The sequence below is a fragment of the Physella acuta genome, unplaced genomic scaffold (assembly GCF_028476545.2).
Source record: "Physella acuta isolate Inbredline_101_S28 unplaced genomic scaffold, ASM2847654v3 ptg000051l, whole genome shotgun sequence".
Taxonomy (NCBI): Eukaryota; Metazoa; Mollusca; class Gastropoda; family Physidae; genus Physella; species Physella acuta.
Genome location: NW_026731571.1, coordinates 373775 through 400914, shown reverse-complemented (window position 1 = coordinate 400914; position 27140 = coordinate 373775). Strand labels below are relative to the sequence as shown.

Sequence of the window (27140 nt, the reverse complement as noted above, 5' to 3'; positions counted from 1 at the left end):
TCCGCCCCTTCGAGGTGGCTCGTGGTCTCTAAAAGCTTTCGTCACGTGCTAGTCTAGTCTGTTTCGTTGAAAGGTGTGAGTGTTCATATCGTCTGCCAGGAGCTCAGGTGCCGAGCCTGAACTACACACTATGTCGCCTGGTAAATAACGGAATATTTCTTTCACAACATTTTCTCGTGAAATATTTTGTTTGGCTGTTACTAGTTTGTAAACCCACTAGTATGGACTAATTAAATTAGTGCATGGATGTTGTGGCGTGTTGATACTTGTGTCCGAGTAAACTAGGACAACACAACTGACCACATCACGGAGTACACATCGTGAGCCGTGTCGCGGGATTAGCGCTGCATGTGTCTGTCTTGTGTTCAAATCCCAAGTCAACTGTTCGGATAGACATACATCTTAAGGTAGGTTGACCAGAATTGTTTTAAATTATTCAAAATCGAATCGCCAATTCACTTTGTTAACCGTTCGTCTTAAAACGGTCGTGTTTTTTTTTTCAATTATTAATTAATTTCTTCATTATTATAATTATAAGATTATTTAATTAATAAGTCTAAGTGTTTACTAATATTGTTCTCAAAATAGTTTTTAAAAAAAAACGAAAAAATTACAAGGCATAATTTATCTAGAATCTATAAATTTAGAAATTTATATGGACAAAAATCAATCCGTTTATCATCATTGAGGTTATTTGAATTTTAAATTTGTCCGTTTGTACTTTGATCTAGAACTAGTACTAGATCTAGTACTTTTGTATAATATAAGTTGCGCAAGTATTATAAATAGTATGTATCTCTTAAGGCTTACAGTACACATACATATTTCTAAGTAGTACGATTGGTGTGTAGCTAGCTAGTCACAGAGACAAGATTTCTAACGTAAACAGTAAATCTTGAATCTAGATCTAGGACAATTTGTTTGGGCTAAATTGGTAGGGTGGTGTAAAATATAACCGGAAAACAAAAATAGATTTAGAATCTAGATCTAGATCTAAAATTTAGATCTCCGCGTCTAGATTTAGATCTAGACTTTAAGTAGACTTTGACCAACCAGTCGCTTGGTTATGTTGAATCAAGTGTCCGACTAGATTCTGTGTCCGTGTGTCCGTCATATATTTTGTTTGGGTGTCAGTACACCCCACACATATCGTGGTAATGTGTCAGTCTGTCCACCCCACACATATCGTGGTAATGTGTCCGTCTGTCCACTCCACATTTTTTGTGGGAGTGTGTCCACCTCGCATTATTTAGACGTGTGTCCGTCACACTTTTTGGTGAAAGTAGCATATATGTAGCTATCTAGTTACGTTTCAGGTTTGTTGTTTAGTGTGTTGATCTATAGGACTATAGATGGAGTGTGTTTTATTTGTGTAAGGTGTTGTTGTGTGTTGTAGTAAATGTGAAAACGGAACACAAAGGCTCTGTGTAGTATTATGTATGTGTCATGTAGTGTAGAGTTATGTATGTGTCATGTAAATTCACTGAATGTAGGCTATCTGCTGTTTTTTGTATGTGTCATCGTGTATTGAATGTGTTATACTGCATGTTGATGAATACCGCACTTAACCGCGGTTAAATGTGGCATGTCAACATCACATATACCACACACTTATCACACACCTATCACACACCACACAAATGACACATGTACCACAAACACCCAAACAATTGTCACTTATTTACCACCATTGAACAACCACACATATACCACACATGCCACAAGAGAGTTAGGGCTAGCTGTCTAATCTGTTTCGTACTTCCCATGTTGTTATAGGCCTAGGCTGAAATAATCATCGGCCGACACGAAGCTACTGGTTTTAAAAAAAAATACCAACTAGTTAGACGTATTTAGACGTAGGACTAAAACGACCAAGCGACCCCGCCCCCCGTCCCCTCACACATTTCTGCTCCCTCGCTCCAGGAACTAGGCTAAACATGGTTGGTGTTGGGGGGGGGGGGGGGGGGGGTAAAATAACAGTTTTTTGTGTAATGTACTCACCAAATACATGCGACTAAAATTGTTTTAAATTATTTTTAGTCGGTCTAGCACGTCATCGCTTTCTACATCGGCTGGTGTACGTTGGTGTGTGAGGGTGTGGTTCTGTGTGGGGTTGTGGTTTGGTGTGTGGATCTGTGTGGGGTGGTGATTTGGTGTATTTGTGTCTGAGTTGGTTAGATTTTGTAATCCATGTTGCTGATTGTGGGTTTGTATAATTTATTTGTCTGTTATTTTTCTGTCTACCGTTTTGTAATAGTTTGTTTATAATGTTTGTGATTGTTGTTGTATGATATGCTTGTGTGTGTTGTTTGTGCCATGTTTGTATTTATCGTTTGTATTGCTTGTTTGTGTTCAATGTGTTTATTGCGATTTTACTTATCTGTTGTGTGTTGTTGTGTCATATTTGAAATATCAGAAGTTTTAACACACTACACATCTACAACTGAAAGACATACTACACAGCTACAACTGAATGACACACTACACACTTCAACAACTGAATGACCTACGTGTAGGCTAGATATTTTTCTGTTGCTTTTAAGCATAGTATTGCTTTATTTAGTGGCATTCTTCAGATGTTATAACTTTATAAATTTCTCCTTAACTTTTCCTTGTTACTATGTCCTACCGGTGTCCTGGTTACTATGTCCTACAGTTGTCCTGTTGACCATGTCCTATACTATTGTGACCACGGATACCGTTTTATCGACAAACAAATGCTCGCGTAAAAAGTTAGATAATATCTAGACAAATTGTCCATCTTTAAAAAAAATGTAATACAGTTACTAGCTGGTGAAATCCCCTCCCCCTCCCTGTCCGAGCGCGTTGACGAGTGGTGTTATTATGGGGGCGGGTCTAAAAATTAAACAAACAAAAAATTTACAACCTTTTTTTTTCTCTTTAATTTTTATAGTTTTTTTTTTCTTTAAAAAAAAAATAATAAATTAAAATTTCGTTGATTATAGTCTATACTACCGCTCATTAACTTAAACATGAGAGGAACAAAAGGAGTAGAAATATTAGAGCAACTTGTTACAATACATCACTTGTATAGGGTGGGATGAGACAACAGTGATGGGTCATGGCTAGCTGAGTGATGTATTCAGCTTGGCCAGACAGTTTTGTTTTAAATATAAAAAAATCAGAGCGTTAGAACTTATTTGTTTGACGTTTAAATAAATCAGGAGGTCAGAACTACTTTGTTTTACGTTAAAAAAATCAGAACGTTAGAACTTATTTGTTTGACGTTTAAACAAATCAGGACATCAGTACTAATGTTTCTGTTTCACGTCCAAACAAATATCAGGACTACTTTGTTTAACGTCAAACAAATCAGGACGTCAGAACTACTTTGTTTTACGTCTGCTAGCCGAGGCTGTCTCTAGCAGGTCTGTAGACGTGTGCTGGCACTGTCTGTTCGATTGTCTACTTGTGATTGCCATCAATGCAGTGTCGTCTGGAGGTTTATTGTCAGTATCGCTGTCAGTGTTAGGATTAGGACTACGGTTAGATCAAGGCCAGAATTAGGGTAATCATACCAGCAAGGGATAGATAAATACGCCATACAGGCGAACACTTGGACGCTTTTTTTCCTTTAAAAATGTCTGTATTTTTGAGTGGACGATAACATAGTTGTTGTATTGATATGACCGGCGCAAGGTATACAAACATACAGTCATGCTATCTGACCGACTGACCGACAGACTTACTGACCTATTTCGTCTGATTAGCTATTCATCATTCATGCACACAAACACCCATCACTGCACCTTTCTTTTATTTACTCACTCACTCACTCACTCACTCACTCACTCACTCACTCACTCACTCACTCACTCACTCACTCACTCACTCACTCACTCACTCACTCACCCACCCACTCACCCACTCACTCACTCACTCACTCACTCATTCACTCACTCACTCACTCACTCACTCACTCACTCACTCACTCACTCACTCACTCACTCACTCACTCACTCACTCACTCACTCACTCTCTCACTCATCCACCCACTCACCCACTCCCTCATCCACCCACTCCCCCCTCACGCCTCCACCTCTGTGTTTCAGCCCTCGTATCCTTGGTTTAGGATGCAGTCTACGTGTGGACCTTTGGACTCGTCTCAGTTTCTCCGTGACATTCTCCACACCAAAGCCAGCTACAAGTCCCAGCTCAAGGCCAGTAACGCCATCTACAGCTCCGATTGCAGCAGTGAGATGATCTCCCCCTTGCTGCACAGCAAGTCTAGTGACATGGCCTACAACTCGCGCGATAACGACAACGACTTGGATAACGAGAACGACGATATAGAAATCGCCACGGACAATAACTCGTGTATAAACGATGGCGACCAGTCCGATGACCTTGACGAGAGGTCACTGGACGCGACCACCCACGATGACGTGTTAAAATCAGACGAGCTACAGATGGGCGACAGTAAAGAAGCCAAACGGGCCCATGTAGACAATATACTAACCAGCATGAGGCAGTCCCCCCACCAGGACACAATGGACTCGTCCGGTAGTATTTTGACTGGTGACGTCAAGCGCCAAAAGCGGAAACAGCCCCAGCCCCAACAGCACGAGAGTAGCGTGCTGCACTCGGAGGAGTTGGCCATCCAGAGGCAGATACAGCACCTGCAGGAACAGATGCAGGCGGTCAAGCGGAAGCGGGAGGAGGAGGACCTGTGCGGGAGCCTGGACGACGACACGGAGGATGAGGTCACCAGCAAGCCCTCCAGCCCCGTCAACGGCGAGACCAAACGGGCACGGGTCGAGCACATCCTCAGCTCCATGAGGTCAGGGTCACCGCGACTGGACAACGGCTACGACTACACCAACGGCATCTCGCCCGGCAGCGAGTGCGGCAAACGGCAGAAGCGGAAGCAGACGCAGCCGCAGCAACACGACAACAGCAAAAGTGACACGATTAAACACAACAACAACAACCAGTCGTTCGGGTCTAAAAACTTAAATGTCAACGATGATACGATCCCCGCAGACGATCCAGTTAATGAGAACAATAATACCAACGGACTTTTCGGTCCAGACCCGTTATTTCGCAACAGTTTATACCGTGGCTTAGGCGAGAAAGAATTTCTTCCTCCATTTCACAACGGGTTCGACCCTCAGTTCTATCGGGACAACTTGTTTAGGCATAGTTTCTTCATGAGGCCAGACCTGGAGACCATGGCACTCAGACACGCCACCAAGGCACTGCAGTCACGACACGATCTCGGCCTCTTGACCGATGGTCAGCAGAGACCCTCTCCCGTGGATCTTACTAAAATAGCCAACGCCCTGAAGGCCGAGCTGACCCAGGCGGTCAACAAGGCCATCGAGAGCGCCGTGACCAAGGTACTGACCGACAAACAGCTGCAGCAACAGAGCGAGACCCCGTCCCACACCGACCTCCCCCAGCACCCGGACCGGAACCCACCTCAGCCAAAACACCAGCGCCCGCCCTCGGCTCTTCCACATTTTATGCACCAACACCAACAACAGATCCACCATCATCAGCAACAACAACAACACCAGCAGCATCACCACCAGCCACACCAGCCTCTACCAGTTAATCCGTTACCGGAACGAGAAAGCCTGAAAGAATCCGGCAACAACTCCGACAAAAAGCCGGAACTGATCGTGCCTTTTAGCGAACATCTCCACTTCCTGGAGAGGTTCGGCAACCGGCTACAACAGGACAAGCTGAGCGCCTTCGAGCCCCACCACAAGGGGGAGAGCGAGCTGATCACCCCACACACTGGGCCCTCCCTGCCCTTCCCCCCACACTTCCCCTACTACCTCTCCTCCCAGGTCTTGCCGCCCCTCTACACCGGGGAGCCTGAGCAAACGGAGGCTCTTCCTCTAATCGTCAACACCCCCAAGAAAAAACGCACCAAGGTGACCGACACCCGCTTGAGCTCCCCCCGGGGCAAGCCCGGGCTGCTCCAGGACAACACCCCCAGCTCCAGCATGGACCACAACGACGCCCAGCGCCACCTGGCGGCGGCCTTCCCCCACTTCCTGCCCCCTGTCCTCCCCACGAGTGTGGCCATCACCAACCCCTCCCTCAGCCATTCAGACCTGCTGGCGCTCAGACTTCGAGAAGCTTCTTACGCCGACTCCCGCATCCCCAGCCCACAGGACCACTCGCGGAGCTCCCCCCGCTCCCCCAGTGACTCGCCCCACTACATGAGCAGCATGTACGACAGGTCCAACATGAGCGACATGATGGACGGCAGCAGCCCCGGCGGTTCTCACATGATATCCTTTTACAGTGGCAGTAGAGTTGAACTCATTTATGGGACGGGCTCAGTAGAATGTAACATTGGGACGGGCTCAGTAGAATGTAATATAGGGACGGGCTCAGAAGAATGTAACATTGGGACGGGCTCAGTAGAATGTAACTCATAGGGACGGGCTCAGTAGAATGTAACTCATAGGGACGGGCTCAGTAGAATGTAACTCATAGGGACGGGCTCAGTAGAATGTAATATAGGGACGGGCTCAGTAGAATGTAATATAGGGACGGGCTCAGTAGAATGTAAAGTTGGGACAGGCTCAGTAGAATGTAACTCATAGGGACGGGCTCAGTAGAATGTAACTCATAGGGACGGGCTCAGTAGAATGTAACTCATAGGGACGGGCTCAGTAGAATGTAACTCATAGGGACGGGCTCAGTAGAATGTAATATAGGGACGGGCTCAGTAGAATGTAATATAGGGACGGGCTCAGTAGAATGTAACTGACACGAGTGTCGCGCGTCCTGTATGAAAGCATGACCTCCAAAGGTTACCTCATCTCATCAAACTAATTAAAATTTAATAATACACGGCTTAATGACCCCTGGGTGTGCTTTACCTGCGTCTTACTGTCGGATGTTGCCACACAAGGGCCCCTCACGTTCCCAGGTGTCGTCCTCTTGTGCAGACGACACAATAAAAATCAGCCAACCGTTAGTCCGGGTCTGGCTCGCGCACAATGGCAGCGCGTTCTTTGCCGTGACGTCATGTGTTCAAGTCTGCTTCAGTTTTTTTAATAAATTTGCTGCGGACTTAATTGGCGTCGTCAGGTATCAGCACTTGTGCCAGGTACTCGCCAGGATGTCATTACCTGCCTGTTAGGATCACCCTCCCGCCGGCCCCAGGGCTTTGTTTTAGCACCCCTCCCCGGCTACTTCTAATTGGGGTCCAGTTACCGACTTTAATATACAACCCATTTTCTTGAGAGCCGGGGGAAAAACGCACAAGATACTCTCCAAATGTTGGTCCGACGTCTGCTTCATTAGTCGCCACTCTATCTAACTGTTGGGTTATAATTAGATGCATTCGTTTGGTCGGTGGCGTCGCGAGATAGAAATGACGTCACCATTTCATCCCCCCCCCCCTTTTTTTTTTTTACCGGCTCTGCTGTTTTTCTGAGTGAAACAAGAGCCGGAGCAAGAGAAGACAATCGGGTTTTAAATGAAAATCTGCCTAACCTCCCCTTGCCGGGTAGGGACCGTGTCGCCCAGCAGCTGCACGGTGTAGCCGCAGACGACACTCGCGTCAGCTGACATTTGTGAACTCTGGCCACGGGTTGACACCCCACTCTGGCCACTTGTAAGATCAAGACAATTTTTCTGGCCAGTTTTAATTTTCTGCTCGGCTTTAGTTTCAGCCTCGCGTGATTGTCTAAAAATAGATTTTGTTTGTTTCCTAACGGACGCCAACCAATCAGCTCGAGTCGTCTGCAACTGAGACTCACTGATTTCTTCACTGCGAGACTGATGTCGTCTCAGGTTTGAAATGTCGCCAGTTTCAGAAATTACAAAGATATTTTTCGCGAAAAGCAATCGAAATGTAGAGATAATTAATTAATGTTTGAAGAAATCTTTTGGTCTAAACCGGCAATCAGACAGACAAGAACGGTAACAATTTTCTTTCAATCAGTTCGACGTCGGGGGGTTGGGGGAGTCTAAATAAGGCGGATACTACACACTGTGACAATATATCTTGTGACAATATATTTTGTGAGAATGTATCCTGTAACAATATATTTTGTTACAATATATCTTGTGATAATATATCTTGTGATAATATATCTTCTAACAATATATTTCGTTACAATTTATCTTGTGATGATATATGTTGTGACAATATATCTTGTCATGATATATTTTGTTACAAGATATCTTGTAACAATATATTTTGTTACAATATATCTTGTTACAAGATATCTTGTAACAATATATTTTGCTACAATATATTTTGTTACAATATATCTTGTCACAATATATCTTGTGACAACACATCTTGTGACAATATTTTTCGTCACAATATATTTTGTAACAATATATTTTGTAACAATATATTTTGTTACAATATATCTTGTAACAATATATCTTGTCACAATATATCTTGTGACAATGTATTTTGTTACAATATATCTTGTGATAATATATCTTGTGACAATATATCTTGTGACAATATATCTTGTTACAATATATCTTGTGACAATATATCTTGTGACAATATATCTTGTGACAATATATCTTGTGACAATATATCTTGTGACAATATATCTTGTTACAATATATCTTGTCACAATATATCTTGTGACAATATATCTTGTGACAATGTATTTTGTGACAATATATCTTGTGACAATATATCTTGTGACAATATATCTTGTGACAATATATCTTGTGACAATATATCTTGTCACAATATATCTTGTGACAACATATTTTGTCACAATATATCTTGTCACAATATATCTTGTCACAATATATCTTGTCACAATATATCTTGTGACGATAATCTTGTAACAATATATTTTGTGACAATATATCTTGTGACAATATATCTTGTGACAATATATCTTGTGATAGCACCTCTTGCGTGGGTCCTGTTCCCATATCTCACAATTTCACACCAAAAAAAATCTACCTCCTATCTTCCTATGACTTGACAATTTCTGAGTGAACAAATTTATTTTTTGGCAAACTGCATACCGGCGTCCTACACACGACACACCTGTGTTTTCTCGATGTACAACAGCAATCGACAGCTTTTGTCTGTTTTCATTACGTAATCAGACACTGGCTATTTATAGATTTATGTCGTCTTCACTCATAATGGTGGGGCGCTCTGCTCATTCGTCCAGTACTGACCCCTATAGTGACCCCACATACCCGACAACAGACTGACAACATAGACTTGTGACAACAGACTGACAACATAGACTTGTGACAACAGACTGACAACATAGACTTGTGACAACAGACTGACATCATAGACTTGTGACAACAGACTGACAACATAGACTTGTGACAACAGACTGACAACATAGACTTGTGACAACAGACTGACATCATAGACTTGTGACAACAGACTGACAACATAGAATTGTGACAACAGACTAACAACATAAAATTGTGACAACAGACTGACAACATAGACTTGTGACAACAGACTGACAACATAGACTTGTGACAACAGACTGACAACATAGAATTATGACAACAGACTGACAACATAGACTTGTGACAACAGTCTTTCACCCTCTTTAAATGCCCTGAATTTTGTACATTTCTCAACAATAAAACCACTGAAATTTGAATAACTTTCTCAAAAAAAAAAAAAAAAAAAAGAAAAAAAAAAGAAATCTTCCTTGAAATCTGTGTAGATTTCTCAAAAATAAATAAATCATCTCCCTTGAAATGTGTATAGATTTGTACCGTGTGCTATAAAAACAATAGCGGCGTAGATAGGGTTATCTCCCAGTGTAACACCAGAGTTATCTTGTACCGATCTAAAGAAGGTCCGACAACTTCGGCTTACGTGTTCGTCTCTATCTAATCTTTATAAATAAACCTTCCATCAGCGCTCCATTACCTTTGGAGAGATAATTAGTCTAATTAATTAATATCTAATCAATATTTCTCGTCTTAGTCAAAACACTCTCAGTGTGTGGGCAGTTGCAGCTAATAACTGAGATAGCTGACCTGAGCTGTGTGTGTGTGTCTGTGTGTGTGTGTGTGTGTGTGGTACATGACGTACCAGTTTCCACTTTCGGTTTCCATTACTAGATCAACTCTGTGAGCACATTCAGCACTGTTTTAGCTCACTCTTCTGCTGACCAGCGATGAACTGACCACTGCTCTAATAATCCAACCATTCATGTCGTTTGAACTTTATTAAAGCCAGTCTGAAAGGATGATCTATCTGCGCCAGATATGTACGTGGGGGGGGGGGGGGGTGGTGGTCAGATCATCGTCTTATGGGGGGGGGGGGTGAAGACAAAACTGATGTTTCACTCGGCTCTAATACTCTGGCCCGTCCCCGGGCAGATATTAATAGCGGCTCCTAGTTGTCCGAGAAATACGATATTAATAACATCCGCTCGCAGATCGAGGTGTCGGGTCACGTGACCGTCTTGATTGATCAGCTGACCGGCTCTCAGAATATTTTCTTTTCACGCCCCCCCTCACCCCCTCATCCATTTGTGTCTCCCGAGTCCATCTTCCCATCCGTCCCCATCACAGCCCGTCACACCCCGCCCCCGGGAAGATTGTAACGGTGTGAATATTTTCTGGGCCATCATAACCGTTTCTTGCGGCCCGAGGAGAAAGCGATCACTCTGCATTATTGAACACTCATTATCGCGCTGGCCGCCAAGACGCATGGCTGCCAGAGCAGGCGCTGACAGGCCGCCCCAAATGATAGGGCGGGAATCTTTTAGCGGCCTCGTCTGATGGATGTGTGCGGGCCGGAAGGAGGAGCCGGCACGCCGGTCTTAGAGCTCGTCTTTAGGAAAATTATAGTTCTTTACGGGGAATTCCGGAGCCTTGTTCTGGCGGCTTACGTGTGACGTCACGGGGAGTTAACGGCTCTAGGAAAATGTCGCTTCCGGTGTTTAATGTCGTCCGATTAGATGGAAGTAATGGGTAGGATAACGTTGTGGTTACAAGCTGGATGAGCTGCTACATCGCTTCTATATCCCCCCCCCCCCCCTCACACACACACTTGCCGGTCCGCACACTCCTCGGCCGACTAACTCTCCTTACTTCCCCCACCCCACATCAAACCACGCCCGGAAATATTTTTCAACCGTTAAACGTCCATAAAACGTGACGTTTGTAGTCTGGGTATGAAAGAACACCAGCTGGCGCACCTATCATTTATGTTAATGAACCTCTGGAGCGTGGACGTCACGGTGGCTGATTTTACCATGGTGACCACGCGTGGACCGCCACCCAGCGCCCCACCCCTCGTGTTATCACCTGCCTGTTGGACCGGCCGTCAACGAAACTCTTGTCTACTCCAGCCCCCGTCGTGGCCTTTGATCCCGTAAGATAGAAAACTACTCTCCACCACTAATTAGTTTTAATTAGATCAGAGAAACGGTTGGCTGCTCGCTAAAGCCACGAGATTAGATACACAGAGTTCGATACCACGACCGATAGATCCACGTAGGCGTGATAGGAAATCAATCAGGATCATCTATCGATAGATTAGATTGGTAGGTCGTTACACGACCCATACAAAGACCGTGGATGGACCAGCCATCTTTTAAAACCACTCACCGCTTTGTTGAGAGAGAGAGAAAAAATCCCTCTGGGTTTTCGTGTATCCGGAGATCTATCTATAGACTCTTAGCATAAAGAGATGCGTTGCTATTAATGTCGCAAGGTGCGCGCGCAACACGTGTCCCCGCCGAGATGTCGCGCCAGTAAAAACAGGCGAGAATAAAGGCACTTTTGTTTTTCGCGGGGCGGATTAGCATTTTTTTTTTGTTAGTACGGTTATGATTTAAAAATGTAATTAATATTAATAGAAGCGGACGGGCAGTGTTTAGTAAGAAGACTTGAATAATATTAAGACTAGATGACATTTTGAATAGAGGAAGTGACGACATAAACAATGCCGTTCTCAATGTACGTGTAGTTGTTAAAGCTAGCTGGAGTTGGAAGGTTCCGGGTAGACGTATCAGCTAGCCGGAGACATTTTATTTTGTGAAAACAATATCGTGTGTCTGAGATGGATCTGCCATTAGCACATACAGCCCTACCATACCAGCCCCTCACCCACCTAGCCTGCTTCACCCCCCCCCCCCCACCCCACCCCAGCGACAACAGCTTGGACTCTGTAGCAGTGGGAGGGGCGGGGTCTAATAAGTACGATAAGAAGTCATGGCTTGCAACAGTCGGACTGAGATAGGTGACAAGTTATTTTTTCCCCATCCGTCTGACGCATCACCCTCATCCCCCCCCCCCCTCCCCACCCCCGGGCAACAGGTGAGTGTGTCATTAGAGGAGAATCCTCTAATAGCTGGCAATTTAGTTTTCGATCTTGAAACTTGCATGATTGAGTGGAGATCATTTTCCCGATGCACGTGTCGACACAGTACTCATCTTGGCCGGGCGTTTCACGCCAATAGATTGGTTTCACTAGATCGTAGTCGAGTGTTTCATTACTGGGGCCTGACGCGTGGCTGTGCGACATCAGGATGGTGTGGTCCGTTGGTGACATCCGCCTTTGTGGTGACACCAGACATGTGGTGTTTGAATGACGTGTGACATGTGGTCTTTGAATGATGACATGTGGTCTTTGAATGATGACATGTGGTCTTTGAATGATGACATGGGATCTAAGAAAAACATGTGATCTGTGAATGACATCCTCCTTTGTGGTCTGTTCTATATTTGGTTAGCTGGCATCAGCGACTTGGTATGTCATATGTCATCAATGTGGTGGGTCAGTTACCAGGGTTATGTGGTCTAGTGTTGACAGCCCCATATAGCCTATGTGATGTAGAACACCTCAGTTAGTAGCCCTGGTGTTGTCTTATCTATTGGGATGATTCTAATGCAGAAGAGCCGTGTCTGACCCACTGTCCACACCTGCTACACAAGTACTCACCCTAAGGTCACCTGATCCCTGTGTTGTCCTCAGCCCCCCCCCCCCCCCCACACACACAAACAACCCACTCCACATGCATACACACAACAAAAGAAAACACACACACAACGCACCCCGAGACCACACACAACAACAACCCACCACACATACACACAACAACTCACCACACACACACACAACATCTCGCACTAACGAGTCGTTGGTTTCTCCATGAAAGACGACAGACCTGCTAGAAACGGGGAGTAATTGAAACTTCAGTCGGACGATCTTATTCAGATTATAGCACAGGGGAAACAATCCCGCACAATGGACCAGCTGGGCCGCGCCTACCCTCATGGGCGCTATCGAGTTATCTTTCTTACCAGTCAATGCTGGTACCTGCATAACTTGCTTATTGCCCAGTACATTCAATCTGGGGGTGGGGGAAACAATCTGGGGGTCGGGGAAACACAATCTGAGGGTCGGGGGTTGCATACAATCTAATTTTGGTGAGAAAGGGATCAGATTTTCTTGTCAAAATTCTTGTCACGCATGTAGCCCGAACTTGACATTTCTTGTTGGGTCAGGTCACCGTGTTATCTCCACAGATGTACCCAAAAATATAATTCAAGTTTTTGTTTTGTTTTGTGAAATAAATCTTCCCATTCAGCTTGTAGTTCATCAATATTTAACCGGCTAAATTCGGCAGGATTTTTTTTTATTGTAATCTTAACTGTGTTTGTAAAATGTAATGCAAGAATTGAATATTGCCAGTATGAGTAGTTTGCCACCTTAACTCAGCTCACACCACGACCTTGACCCCCATGCACCTGCGCAAGGCCAAGCTGATGTTCTTCTACACCCGCTACCCCAGCTCGTCCATCTTGAAACTCTACTTCCCCGACGTCAGCTTCAACAAGAACAACACGGCCCAGCTGGTCAAGTGGTTCTCCAACTTCCGGTAAGTTGTTTTTAGAACTTATATGTTATATCACAAATTATTGTTGAAGGGTGAAGGTCATTCTGCTGGTGCACCATGAGAAGCACTTGGGTGTTTTTTGCCAATCTGTGAAAATTTATTGAGCAATGAGATTTTAGTTTTTTCGGATTAGTGACTCCCTTCCCCACCCCCAATAGTGAAGTTCGCCTTACATCCCCTGGGTGAGGTGAGACAGCATCTCGCTCCCCTCCCCTGCTCCTGGAACAACCCCCACCACCAACCCCCACCCCGCCATAAGTATGTCAGTGATGTACATCACCAGCCCGCCCCCACTGACCCCACACGCTAATCGATCGATCGATAGCCCTCGTGTGATTTCCCCCAATAATCTTTGGCAAACATGGAATAAATATCTCCGGCATGACAATGGCCACTACTAACGCGAACGTCCGAGAGAGCAGCTTGTCTGATGCCATGAAATATGCATCATCTGTCATGAGAGATCCCGGCCATTTGACGGCATATGACTCCCGCCATTATCCCGTCCATCCAGCCACCCCGTCCCGCTCGAGGTGTGTTTTGTCTCCGTCCCCAGCCCTCGCGCTGACCGCTCATTTATTTATAACCAAACCAGATAGCCCATTCAATTGGTGGCACTAGATTTTCCCCATCTGTTTGTAGTCGTTCACCAAGACATAACACACAACCGCTGACAATAAGTCGTAATTAGAGGGGCGCTATTTTCTGCAGTCCTCGGGAGCAATGTCTATCGGATTCCCAATCATCGCGTACAATAGATACAGCGCTGATGGTCATAAAACACTTCCAAATGCCACCCCCTCCCCCTAGTGAGGGATGCGTCATCCAGGGGTATATGGGGAGCTTTTATTGTTGCCTAATTTCTAATTGTGGGAGGGTGGGGGGAGGGAAGGGGCGTTCACTTTGTGATAATCAATATATAACCTAGACCTCATCAGCGCGTTACAAACATTAACTTCGTTACCCACACATTGGACTTGCTCGTGTGTGGGTGTGTGGGTGTGTGAACACGGGTAGTGGGAACATGGGGATTGATGGCCGATGTAGCCCAATCAACAGCAGTAAAGAATCTCTGGATGGCCGATGTAGCCCAATCAACAGCAGTAAAGAATCTCTGGCCGATGTAGCCCAATCAACAGCAGTAAAGAATCTCTGGCCGATGTAGTGCGTGGAATCAACAGCAGTAAAGAATCTCTGGACAGTCAACAGCAGTAAAGAATCTCTGGACAGTCAACAGTAGTAAAGAATCTCTGGACAGTCAACAGCAGTAAAGAATCTCTGGACAGTCAACAGCAGTAAAGAATCTCTGGACAGTCAACAGCAGTAAAGAATCTCTGGACAGTCAACAGCAGTAAAGAATCTCTGGACAGTCTACAGCAGTAAAGAATCTCTGTGCAAAGATATGTGTTCTGCTCCGAGGGGACCTGTCCTCCCTGGCAGCTTCTAGATTCCGAGTGTCCCCCCCCCCCTGGCAGCTTCTAGATTCCGAGTGTCCCCCCCCCCCCCTGGCAGCTTCTAGATCCCGAGTGTCCCCCCCCCCCTGGCAGCTTCTAGATCCCGAGTGTCCCCCCCCCCTCCCTCCCTGCCACCACGTGTAACCTTCATGCTAGCAGTCCTGTTTCTCACGTACTGCTTGCCTCCCCCCACACACCCTCCCTCAAGTGGTAGCCCTAGCCTGTACCGGCATTTAGCTGGACTTAATACTCATTAAACTTTCAGCGTTTCATATCTTTAATGCATTACGGCCCCTGAGTTATTAGCTCTTCATATTTTTCCCGTCCCGTCTCCCGGGAGTCAGAGTTGTGGTATGCGCATCCCCCTCCCCCCGCGCCCCTCCCCATCACGCCAACGCTCAAGAACCGTACAAGATGACGACAGGGCGACTCCCTTTGTCGTGTAGCATTGTCGCCGGCCTGGCACCAGGGGGCGCGTGTTGACACAGATTCTAAACTTGGCATGCCAACCTCTACCCCCCCTCGTCCCCACCCCCTTGGCTTGGCCGGGACAGAGCAGGACAGGACGTATCACGTGACCAAACAAGTGGAACCGGTCTCCGGCAGCAGCGGTTACAGCGTCGGAGCCGGGATGATAATTTAGGCCCCGGCCCCAGGGCGCTCCCCGCGGGCCTCTCAGATTTTCTCCCCGTTTGCTTTCTGTGACGTCACACATGATCTCGCGCACTCGAAGGATGTCATTATCAAGAAATTTTTAATCCCATCTCAAAGTCTGTGGGGATTTCGTCAAAGTGATTTTAGCATTGGCATTCACAAGACTCGTGATCTGGCATACTGATACAGGAACTTGTCGTGGGCCGGAGAACTTAGCCTAATGAGTTCACAAGACATTTTTTTTCTCGGGAAGAACAAAAACAATTAGAAAAAAAATATAGCAAAGACAAGCTGGATAACGCGTCGAGATCTTGGGAAGGTAGGGGGTGGGGGAGGGATGGGGTGGGGTGGGGATTGTGTCGAGAGCTTAATGGGAATCTGCACACTAAAAATGTTGTATTGTGTTTGGAATCCCCTGACATAGCTTCTAAAGCCATAGCAGTTGAATGTGTTAAACTGAAGTTAGACAACTTTGATTCAGTTGTAACTAGACTGAAATCCAGACCCGTCCTGTCCCATCTAACGACGACCCGTCCTGTCCACGACCCGTCCTGTCCCATCTAACGACGACCCGTCCTGTCCCATTTAACGACGACCCGTCCTGTCCCCGACCCGTCCTGTCCCCGACCCGTCCTGTCCCATCTAACGACGACCCGTCCTGTCCCCGACCCGTCCTGTCCCCGACCCGTCCTGTCCCATCTAACGACGACCCGTCCTGTCCCCGACCCGTCCTGTCCCCGACCCGTCCTGTCCCATTTAACGACGACCCGTCCTGTCCCCGACCCGTCCTGTCCCCGACCCGTCCTGTCCCATTTAACGACGACCCGTCCTGTCCCCGACCCGTCCTGTCCCCGACCCGTCCTGTCCCATTTAACGACGACCCGTCCTGTCCCCGACCCGTCCTGTCCCCGACCCGTCCTGTCCCATCTAACGACGACCCGTCCTGTCCCCGACCCGTCCTGTCCCCGACCCGTCCTGTCCCATCTAACGACGACCCGTCCTGTCCCATTTAACGACGACCCGTCCTGAAGCCGCACGTCTCACGACGGAGCATCCAGTATCTTGGAGCATGCCGTGCCGGCAAGGATAAGCCTGCCGGCTCTAATGCCGGCCAGATCCTCTTACGTTGAACCTGGGTCAGGTGACTCCCAGATTTCTTCTCATTACAGACGTGTGTAGGGGACTTAATCGCTTCTTGTGCGCTAGGCTGATCCGCTCTTGTGGGCAAGTACTAGTCTGCACAGTACTCCCCCACCCCCACAGTACAGTAGTCCCACCCCCTGTATATAGATAAATTGTGCAACACCCCCTGTTGGTAGAATTGTGCAACCTCCGCCCCCACCCCCCGTCTCATATCGGGATGAACGAGTTCTCTTTTCTTGACTGGCGGCATCCGGTAAGGGACCGCATCACGTGACTGGCGGTAAACAAACTATTTGTGTACTCTGAGCGTCAGCGTGTAACAAAAGAGAAATATGTAGCTTATGTCAACACAGGATAACACACAATATGAAACCTGCATTCTTCAGGTCAGCCAAGGTCAGGGCCACAGCCCGTTGATTAGAATGCTAATCACAACTGTTTTAGCCGGTCTCACTTGTTACATTTACCTTCTTATCAACGTTCAATATCAGTTTTCTTATGTAATTATTCTGACGTCACCGCATGGAGATAATAATCATAGACTAATTAATGTTAATTGCTAATGTTTAATGTATGAGTCGACAAAAGGAACATGTTCTTCCTGTTGTTGAAGGCATACATCTTGTGGTATGTTGAGCATTGTGCTGTGTGATCACACATCTTGTGTTATGTTGGGCATTGTGCTGTGTGATCACACATCTTGTCATTGTGCTGTGTGATCACACATCTTGTGTTATGTTGGGCATTGTGCTGTGTGATCACACATCTTGTCATTGTGCTGTGTGATCACACATCTTGTGTTAAGTTTGGCGTTGTCATGGGTGATCACACATCTTGTCATTGTTCTGTGTGATCACACATCTTGTGTTAAGTTTGGCGTTGTCATGTGTGATCACACATCTTGTCATTGTTCTGTGTGATCACACATCTTGTGTTATGTTGGGCATTGTGCTGTGTGATCACACATCTTGTCATTGTCATGTGTGATCACACATCTTGTCATTGTCATGTGTGATCACACATCTTGTCGTTGTGCTGTGTGATCACACATCTTGTGTTAAATTTGTCCTGGGTTCGTGTTGATTCAAATATGCCGTCACGTGGCCCAAATTGGGGGCGGGGCTAGCATTTGTTTAGATGGTACCACTGTAGGGCTGGCACAAGTCAACTCAAGGCTTACCTACCGGGGAATCTGGGTTTATTTTAGCCTACATCGCTGCACCTATAATCGGAGCAAGGGGAAAACCCGGTGTATGGAATGGGGCCCCAATGGTGATTGCAAATGGAAAGTTTCCTACATTAACAAAATAAAGCTAACACTAGACTCACAATTTAAATAAAGTTCTTTAAAAAAAATCTAGAAAAGTACGATGTTCTAAAGCTGATTTGAAATAACGAAGTTCCAAATCCATCGATGTTTCCGACCTAATTCCGCCGCCACCCCCACCCCGAGCGATTAGTGTCAAGATCTCTCAGTTTGCAGTGACTGGTTCACCCCACCTGTTTGACCCCCACCTGTATGACCCCACCTGTGTGCCCGTGGACCCGCCAAGACCCACATCTTGTGCCCGTGTCTATCGAGTTCCAATCTTCCATTAATCACAACCTACAGCTCATCTCCGTGGGGGGTGTCTGCCCCAAGCTGCCGTCTGATCCATGTATGCTTACACTCTCTGTACGTCTAGCTCTATATGGCCCTGCGTCTGTCGCACGTCTCCGGCGGACATCTTGAGCCGAGCCGTACGAGCAAACACGGGCCGCGTTTACCTGCCGAGCCGTCAGGCCGAGGGCTGTCCGCTACATTGGTGGCGTTCTTGGGCTGCCCGTGCCAACAAGAATTAGAATTCCTTACCTAGTCCGCACTGGTACCCGCCCCCAAAGTCTACTTGCCGGCCGTCTGTTTGTTTAATGGTGCTCTCACCCGAGTCAATCTTTAACTCCGGACGTCAACACACAGACGCGAGTTGTTCGACTCTGGACAACTCCGCGCTCCCACTGACGCGGACTCAACGGAACAAATTCGCCAAGTCAACAAGTCATTACACGACAGTCAAGTGTCCAACAAGTCATTACACGACACACAAGTATCCAACGAGTATCCAAGTATCCAACGAGTTGTAGCCTACGTGTCTATCAAACATACAGATTGCCCATTGTAGTACCAGGAGCAAGGTGGAGCAAATGGCCAACGTTTTCATTACAGTATTAGCTCAAGCGATCCCCTCCCCCGACCCTCGCTCCAAGGGTGCTAAGAATATTGTGACCTTGATTCCAGTTCAAAGTTCACGATGTAAAATAATTAAAATTCAGATACGGAAACAAATCATATAGTCACAGGTCTTGGTGGCTGATTTGGTGTGTATGGTAGGGGGGGAGGGGATATTATGTCCAATTAACAGAGTTATGTTGGCAAGTGTTGATGTTACTCAAGTGAATAAGTTGAGGATGTTGTGGGAGTGGGAGGGAGAGAGGAGGGGGCAAGACAAACAAGATAACCCCATCTGCTTTTGTTGTAGTTTATGATAACAGTGGGACGTTGCTAATTAAAACAACAGGCCCGCGAGGGGCCTAAATAGGTGGCGAGGTCATAGTAGCATTCCTGCAGCCTAAGGTGGGCGGGGGTGGTGGTGGGCGGTGGTGGTGGGAGTGGTCCTCTTTGGTGGATGATACAGCTCTAGTGTGGTTGTCACAAGCTCTGGTGTGGTTGACAGCTGTCGTGTGGTTGTCTCAACCATCTTGTTCTCCCAACCCACCGTAGCACGACGATTAGCCGGACATTCCCGAAAAGTCCCGAAGATCCCCGAGCTACCCCACACGCTGGGTCCGCGATCTGCAAATATTTCGGGGTGTAAACGAATTGACGCAGAGATTAGCGGATTGGGCTCGGGTCGGCCATGCTGATTTGCTCCATGTTTACCGTTGCTATAGGCGACAATTACACCGGTACTTGTACTCGTGTGGCGGTGTCTGGGGGTGTACAGGTGTGAACAGGTGGATACAGCTCATTATTAACTGACCTGTTGACCAGCTCTGGAATCAGGAAATTATCCGTCGTCTTATAGGCTTAAGGCAGCTCCAATGTTTGCCGTGTATTTATAGACATCGCGTGACACCAAGTTTGTGTACTTGGGGTGTTGTAAAGTTCTTATAGGGTCCATTCTCTACATGTTAGAATACTGGTCAGTTGGCATCTTGTGTGTCCATATAGACAGCGTCAATTTCAACCATACATCAGTGGACACAACATTTCAAGTCGATCACAAAGGTTTTTTTAGGAAATTTACCTCCAGAAAGTTTTTTATTTAACACATGGCTATTTATAACTAGAGCTTAAGTTAGACTTCACACTTGGAGCTTAATTGACATTCACACTCGGAGCTTAGGTCGACATTCACACTCGGAGCTTATTTTCGCACCCCACGAGCAGGCCACGTAAAGAAACACGACAGCTTTAAGTAGACGATTAATTCACATTTCCCGGCAAGCGTTTAATCCCCCCCCCCCCGCCCCACCCAGCCAGTGTTTAGACCAGGCCCGGCCAGTTCCCAGGATCCCAAATGCCAGGCGCCCGTGCGGCCGCTCTAATTTCTCTGGACGCTTGTCTTACACGGAGCGGTGCAGCAATTTTCTCGATCCCCAATTTCTCGCCGTCTCTCTCAACCCTCGTGATAGCCTCGTAACCTTTCGGAGATGGCTGGCCCCAGTCAGGGTCCAAAGATTGGGGCCGTTTATTGCCACCGTTAGACGGGACCCGAAAGTTCAGGCGACCCCCACCACACCCTCCACATTGCGCCACACAGAAAGTTGAGAGGGAGATATTAGAAAGATTTGTGACAATTGCTGAGAGGTAGGGGGGGGGGGGCAGCACGGCGGGAGGAAAATTATGTCATACGTGGCCAGTCTGGGCCTTATACTGGAAGGGGTGGAGTGGGGGAATGGGGGGGGGTATTTGGCATACAGTAACCATAAACGGCCGTTATATTATTGGAGCTGCATACTCTCCAACTCCAGACATGTGAAATCTCACACGGCCTCTGATATGTAGAAATCACACCAGTGATATTTATGGATGGGGGTGAGGTGGGAGGGGGGGGGGAGTAGATGGTTTTATCTAGACGTTTACTGCCCTCGACAGCCCGGCCACAAGTCTGACCACTGTGTGAGGCCCGCATGTGTTGGTGGGCCACAAGTCTGACCACTATGTGAGGCCCGCATGTGTTGGTGGGCCACAGGTCAGGACCATCATTCCACCACTGGACTGTGACCTATCATGTCCGGCTCCACGTCTGTAAAAACTGCCCGCATCACGTGGGCTATAATGCCAGCCCACTCAACGCGGCCAGAGCACAGCACGCCAAGAAGTTCTTGAGTCTTGCAAATGTCACAGAAATGGCCACCGCTCACAGACGACACGTGTGTCGTTAATGGCCTCCATTTTCCAGCCCTCGCCATTTGCTTGTAATGATCGTTAACGACTGGGTGGCTAGTCTTACTGCCACTGTATGATTGTCGCCCCCACCCACCCCCATACATCTTCACATATGGAGATTTGTGTGGAGCTCGGGCGTAGACTAAATTACGACGGCTGATTGGTTGCAAATGTCAGGATAATGGCGTTATTCAAAACGAGACAGAGACCTATGAGCCTCGATATCGTTCTAAGAAACTGTCCCCTGTAGGGGTGACAATTGGAAAGGTCAAAGTTCATGTTCCCAGAGTTGGAATCACGGCTGCAGTGGGGGGGGGGGGGGGGGGGGCGCTTCAGTGGGCTGTAGTGATGGTATTGAGTTGTGGGCTGTGGTGCGAGGATGTGGGCTGTAGTTGGGGTTGTGTCATGTTGTTAGTTCTATGAGACTGTTGTTTCCTGTAGTTGAATGGGGGAGATCTATAAAGAAGACACACCTAGTTGTGTTTCAATTGTACAACAAAAACACAGGTTTAGACAAGCGATACCCCTGCCCCCCTCCCCGCTGTAGAGAGGAGGTCACCGAATGTCATGGCACCATTGTCTGATGTCATCCTCGATCTAACGCTCAATGTCATCTGTTTGCTGTATCATTCATGTCTTGTAACACCCCCCCCCCCCACTTGATGCAGTTGATGTCATCCCCCCCCCACTTGCTGCAGTTGATGTCACCCCCCCCCCCACTTGCTACAGTTGATGTCACCCACACCCACTTGCTACAGTTGTCACCCCCCCCCCCCCCCCCCCCACTTGCTGCAGACAGCACTAGACACTTGTACATAGAGGCTAGAACAAGAGAGGGAGATGGCGGCTTCTGTGTTTAATCTTTTGATGGCTGCACGCTACGCTAGGCTAAGTTGTTAATCTTCAGGCTCTGGGCGGGCTGGCGGATCTTCAGGCAACAGCTGACGTCTGCTCTAGGGCCGGGCTGAATAAGCGCGGCATTATGGGAAATCAAGGGGAAGTGCTCTCAAAAATTAGAGCCAAGACAATAGATGAGTAGACACGATAAAAAGTAATTAGCATTTTTTCCTTGAATGCACGTCACAAGCTGGTAATACCTTTTGGTGTAGATAAAGGCAGCCATCACTCACACGGGGAGTTAACGGGATAAATTATGGGGAGACGAATGGGTGGGGGGGGGGGCAGTGATGCGTGACACTTGTTTTTCTGGGGATAAAAGAATCCGGTTGTCACGTGATGTCAGTCCAGATGTTGTTATGAGGGGTCAGTCCACTGTTGAGCTATGGTCAGTGAACGGGTCTATCAAACCTTTTGCGCCACCTAGTCGCATGTCGTTAAGACACGTCTCAGCCATCAGTCTCATGCCGTCGTTTGTTGAAGTGAATCGATTTCACTGAGACCTGTTGTTTTAACCCATTTGGGACCATCTGTTTTAACTTTTGTTACTTGATGTTTTCAAACCATGATTGACGTGTTTATTTTTAGGAACACCAACTCATAAAGGGTTAATTAAAATTACCATCTCTTCACACACCAGACTTTCCTGCTAACAGGCGCCCCCCCCCCCCACACCAAGGCTAACCCTATGTGTATGTCCCCCACCAAGGTCTAACCCTATGTGTATGTCCCCAGGGAGTTCTTCTACATCCAGATGGAGAAGTTCGCCCGTCAGGCGCTGGCCGAGGGCTGTAAACACGCCGAGGACCTTGTGGTCACCATGGACTCGGAGCTCTTCCGTCACCTCAACCTGCACTACAACAGGAACAACCAGATCGAGGTGAGTCACCACTAGACCTCTCACTCGTAGACGTGGCACTAGTATATGTCACCACTAGACGTCTCACTTGTAGACGTGGCACTAGTATATAAGTCACCACTAGATGCGTCACCAATAATGTGTCACCACTAGAGGTATCACCAGTAATGTGTCACCACTAGACGTTTCACTAGTTCATGTGTCACTACTTGACGTGTCACCAGTATTGTGTCACCACTAGACGTGTCACCAGTAATGTGTCACCACTAGACGTTTCACTAGTTCATGTGTCACCACTAGACGTGTCACTAGTTCATGTGTCACCACTAGACGTGTCACCAGTAACGTGTCACCACTAGACATGTCACCAATAGACGTATTACCAATAGAGTGTAGCTAGTACATGTGTCACTAAGAGACGTGTCACCTATGGGCGTGTTATATCAGTTAAAAAGTCCACCCCAAGCTACTGTTCACGAGTCACGTGACTCGCGTGACCGTGTTTTCTTGTACCGACTGTCCGTCAAGCTGAGGGTGAGCACGACTGTCCGGCTACAACCACCCACACCGCCACCACTCCGGCTACAACCACCCACACCGCCACCCCTCTCTATCCTGGTGCCATTGCTTAATTAATAATAATTAAAAAACAGACTAATTAATTAGTTAATTGAAGCTTTGTTGTGAATCACTTCAACTTTGCTGTAACCAATTTGTGGTGTGTGGACGTCAGCCACATTATTGGCGTGTGGCGTCTACCACATTTGTGGTGTGTGGCCATCACAACGGCGGGGAAACAATAACTCCGTCCCCGCCCCCTAACAAGCAGCAAACTTGCCGTTACCCCCCCCCCCCCCCCCCCCCCCCCCACCAATTTCAGCCACCGCCGAGTTTCAACTATTTCAACCATCGAACACAAAGATACAATCACCACCATAGTTACAACAACCAGCAACGGGCAAAATGTTAACATCTCAAATCAACCCGTCTGTTAACAAAATGTTAACATCTCAAGCAAGTCAGACCAACCCGTCTGTTAACAAAATGTTAACATCTCAAGCAAGTCAGACCAACCCGTCTGTTAACAAAATGTTAACATCTCAAGCAAGTCAGACCAACCCGTCTGTTAACAAAATGTTAACATCTCAAGCAAGTCAAATCAACCCGTCTGTTAACAAAATGTTAACCTCCACTATACAGCCCTCAGCGTGGTCCACGCACAGAATTTCTGCCGATGCTAAATGAAAGAATTGAATTTTGTTTTTGTAGCTTGAAAGCCGATACCCGGGCCTCAATCTCCCTCACACCCCACACGCCGTTACATTGATAAGAGAATATCTAATGGACAGCCCCCCCCCCCCCCCAATCCAGCCCCACCCCCACCCCCAGTGCAGTATCAGCATCAACAGCGTGAGTCTGTTAAATTGAATAATTTATAAAGATTAGAAGTTTCTGGTTTTTTCCTCCCCCCCCCACCCCCCACCCTCACCCCAAGAAACAATCCATCTCGGGGGGTGAGCTCGTCTCGCGTGTCTTCACTTAGCTGATGAGAAGAGCCGGTCACGTGGTTTCTATCGAACCCAGTGGCGCCCCCTTGAACGCTATGAAGAATGTTGATCTTCTCTTAAACGATCGCGTCCCCGTCCCAGCGGCCGCTAATTTCTTCCTGAGAGGGGGCGCCACGCCCAATTGTCTTCATCAGAAATCGAGTCCCGCGACGCCACCCTGCGGGGACTTCTTTTGAGCGGCCGGGGCAGACGATGGGCAGACGATCGCCGTTATCCAATTATGAGAAGAGCCCATCTTTTTTGCGAAGGAGCGATTTTGGTTTGCGTGGAATTATGATTAGATTAAGATGGGCTCGTCCACACGTGCCGTAAACCTGTCCACTCCTGTTAGAGATAATAGGGAGAAGGTAGCCCGCTGATGGCTCATCGATTGGGGGTAGGTAGGCCAGGGGTGGGGGAGGTAGGCAAAGGGTGGGGGAGGTAGGCAAGGGGTGGGGGAGGTAGGCTAGGGCAGGAAGGCCAGGGGTGGGGTAGATAGACGAGGGGTGGGGGAGGTAGACCAGGACTGGGGTAGGAACGAGAACTTAAAGATGAGACACAACTTGATTTTTAAAAATCGATGCTGCCATCTTAACCATTGGATAATTATAATGAAAATACTCTTGATAATTGAACAAAACATCACATAAACACCACCCAATACGCAAACACAAACTACACACACAAAACGCCATTAAGAAATACCCCCCCCCTCCCCACGTATTTTGTAATGAACTTCCCTGTGGTCCCATACACTAGACTTAAGCTGACAAGAGCTGTTTACTTTTAACTCTGGAACCGGAAGTACATCTACTTACGTACTTGACGCGTCAAATTTTTGCAGCTGCAATAATGTGTTGGTCAGTCATGGGAGTACCAATTAGCTGGCCAAAGTTGGCTGGCCACAGTTGGCTGGCCACAGTTGGCTGGCCACAGTTAACTGGCACAGTGACTGGCCAAAGTTGGCTGACAGGAGCAGCTTCTGGTAGACGCCAATCTGAGTGCGACAGCAGATGTGTGAGGTGTCAGTGATGGCTGAAGCCAGACTTATTTTACCGTGTTCATGTGGTCAGTAGCTTTCGCTCGTCCTTAAGGAAGTGACATCATTAAACTGACCATGTCTTACGACCCGGGGCATTTCTCTGGTGACGTCACCGATTGGTCAGTTTCGGACCATCTGCGTATTCTGTACTGATGAAATCGATTGGTCAGCCTCTGTATTCTATGGCGGTTGCTGGGCCAACCATCGCGTGATTGGGCCGTGACGTGTGCAAGAATTTCCCCCCCGTGATCGATAGAGTGACGTGGCCATCCCAAGATCCTACCATCGTCTTATCCGTAGCGCGCTAAGACGAGCCGCGTGCCGCCGAAAGACGGGGTAGATCGATGGACGCTCCCCGAGCCGCGCCCGTCTTGAACTAGTGGGTGGTCGTCTTATCTGGCAACTTGTGGCTGCTTCATCTGGCAACGTGTGGTTGGTGGTTGGTCGCATTTGACGGTCATTGGTAGTTGGTTAGACTTTTTGAGAACCTCTAGGGTGGTGCATTAATGGTTCACTGCTGGTTGGTTAGACTTTTTGAGAACCTCTAGGGTGGTACATTAGTGTTTCATTGGTGGTTGGTTAGACTTTTTGAGAACCTCTATGGTGGTGCATTAATGGTTCATTGTTTGGTTAATACATTACAACATAATTGATACTTCTAGACATAGTTAAGTTTACTTTGTTTAATTTCAACTTTCTATTTTTTTACTGACCCACACACTGTGTACGTAAAATTATAGTAGCATGATAAAGAAAAAAGTTGGACCTTGACCCTAACCTTGACCTGATTCCCTTGCAGGTTCCCCACAACTTCCTGGCGGCGGTGCAGGCGGCCCTGAAGGAGTTCTTCAAGTCCATCCAGTCCAACAAAGACGCCGAGCCCTCCTGGAAGAAAGCCATCTACAAAATCATCGCCCGGATGGACGAGACGTTGCCGGACTTTTTCAAGTCTCCCAACTGGATGGAACAGCTGGGCGACCAGTGAAAGGTCATGACCTTGACCGCGTGTGGGAAGCACAAACACACACACGCTGAAAAACTCTAAGATTCGACACGTGGGATGACCTCAGGAAGGAAATGGTCAATGGCAACTGGAGAAGGCTCGACTGTGATAGAAGTTGTTTGGGGCCTGTGTGGCGCCCATGGCTCTGTGTTGTATCATCAAATGTTTTGTCTTTGTTGATGTGTGCACTGGTGGTATACCTGCAGTATATTGGTGGTATACCTGCAGTATAAAGTGGTATACCTGC

General features: G+C 47.2%; 1 protein-coding gene across 1 annotated transcript; it reads left to right on the top strand.

Moving 5' to 3' along the window:
- LOC131946236 (uncharacterized) lies at positions 1–27140 on the top strand. The gene is made up of 5 exons (XM_059306919.1): positions 1–407; positions 4074–6255; positions 13667–13847; positions 23178–23322; positions 26690–27140. The coding sequence occupies exons 2-5, from the start codon at positions 4095–4097 to the stop codon at positions 26873–26875; spliced, it is 2673 nt and encodes an 890-aa protein (XP_059162902.1). The 5' UTR covers positions 1–407; positions 4074–4094; the 3' UTR covers positions 26876–27140.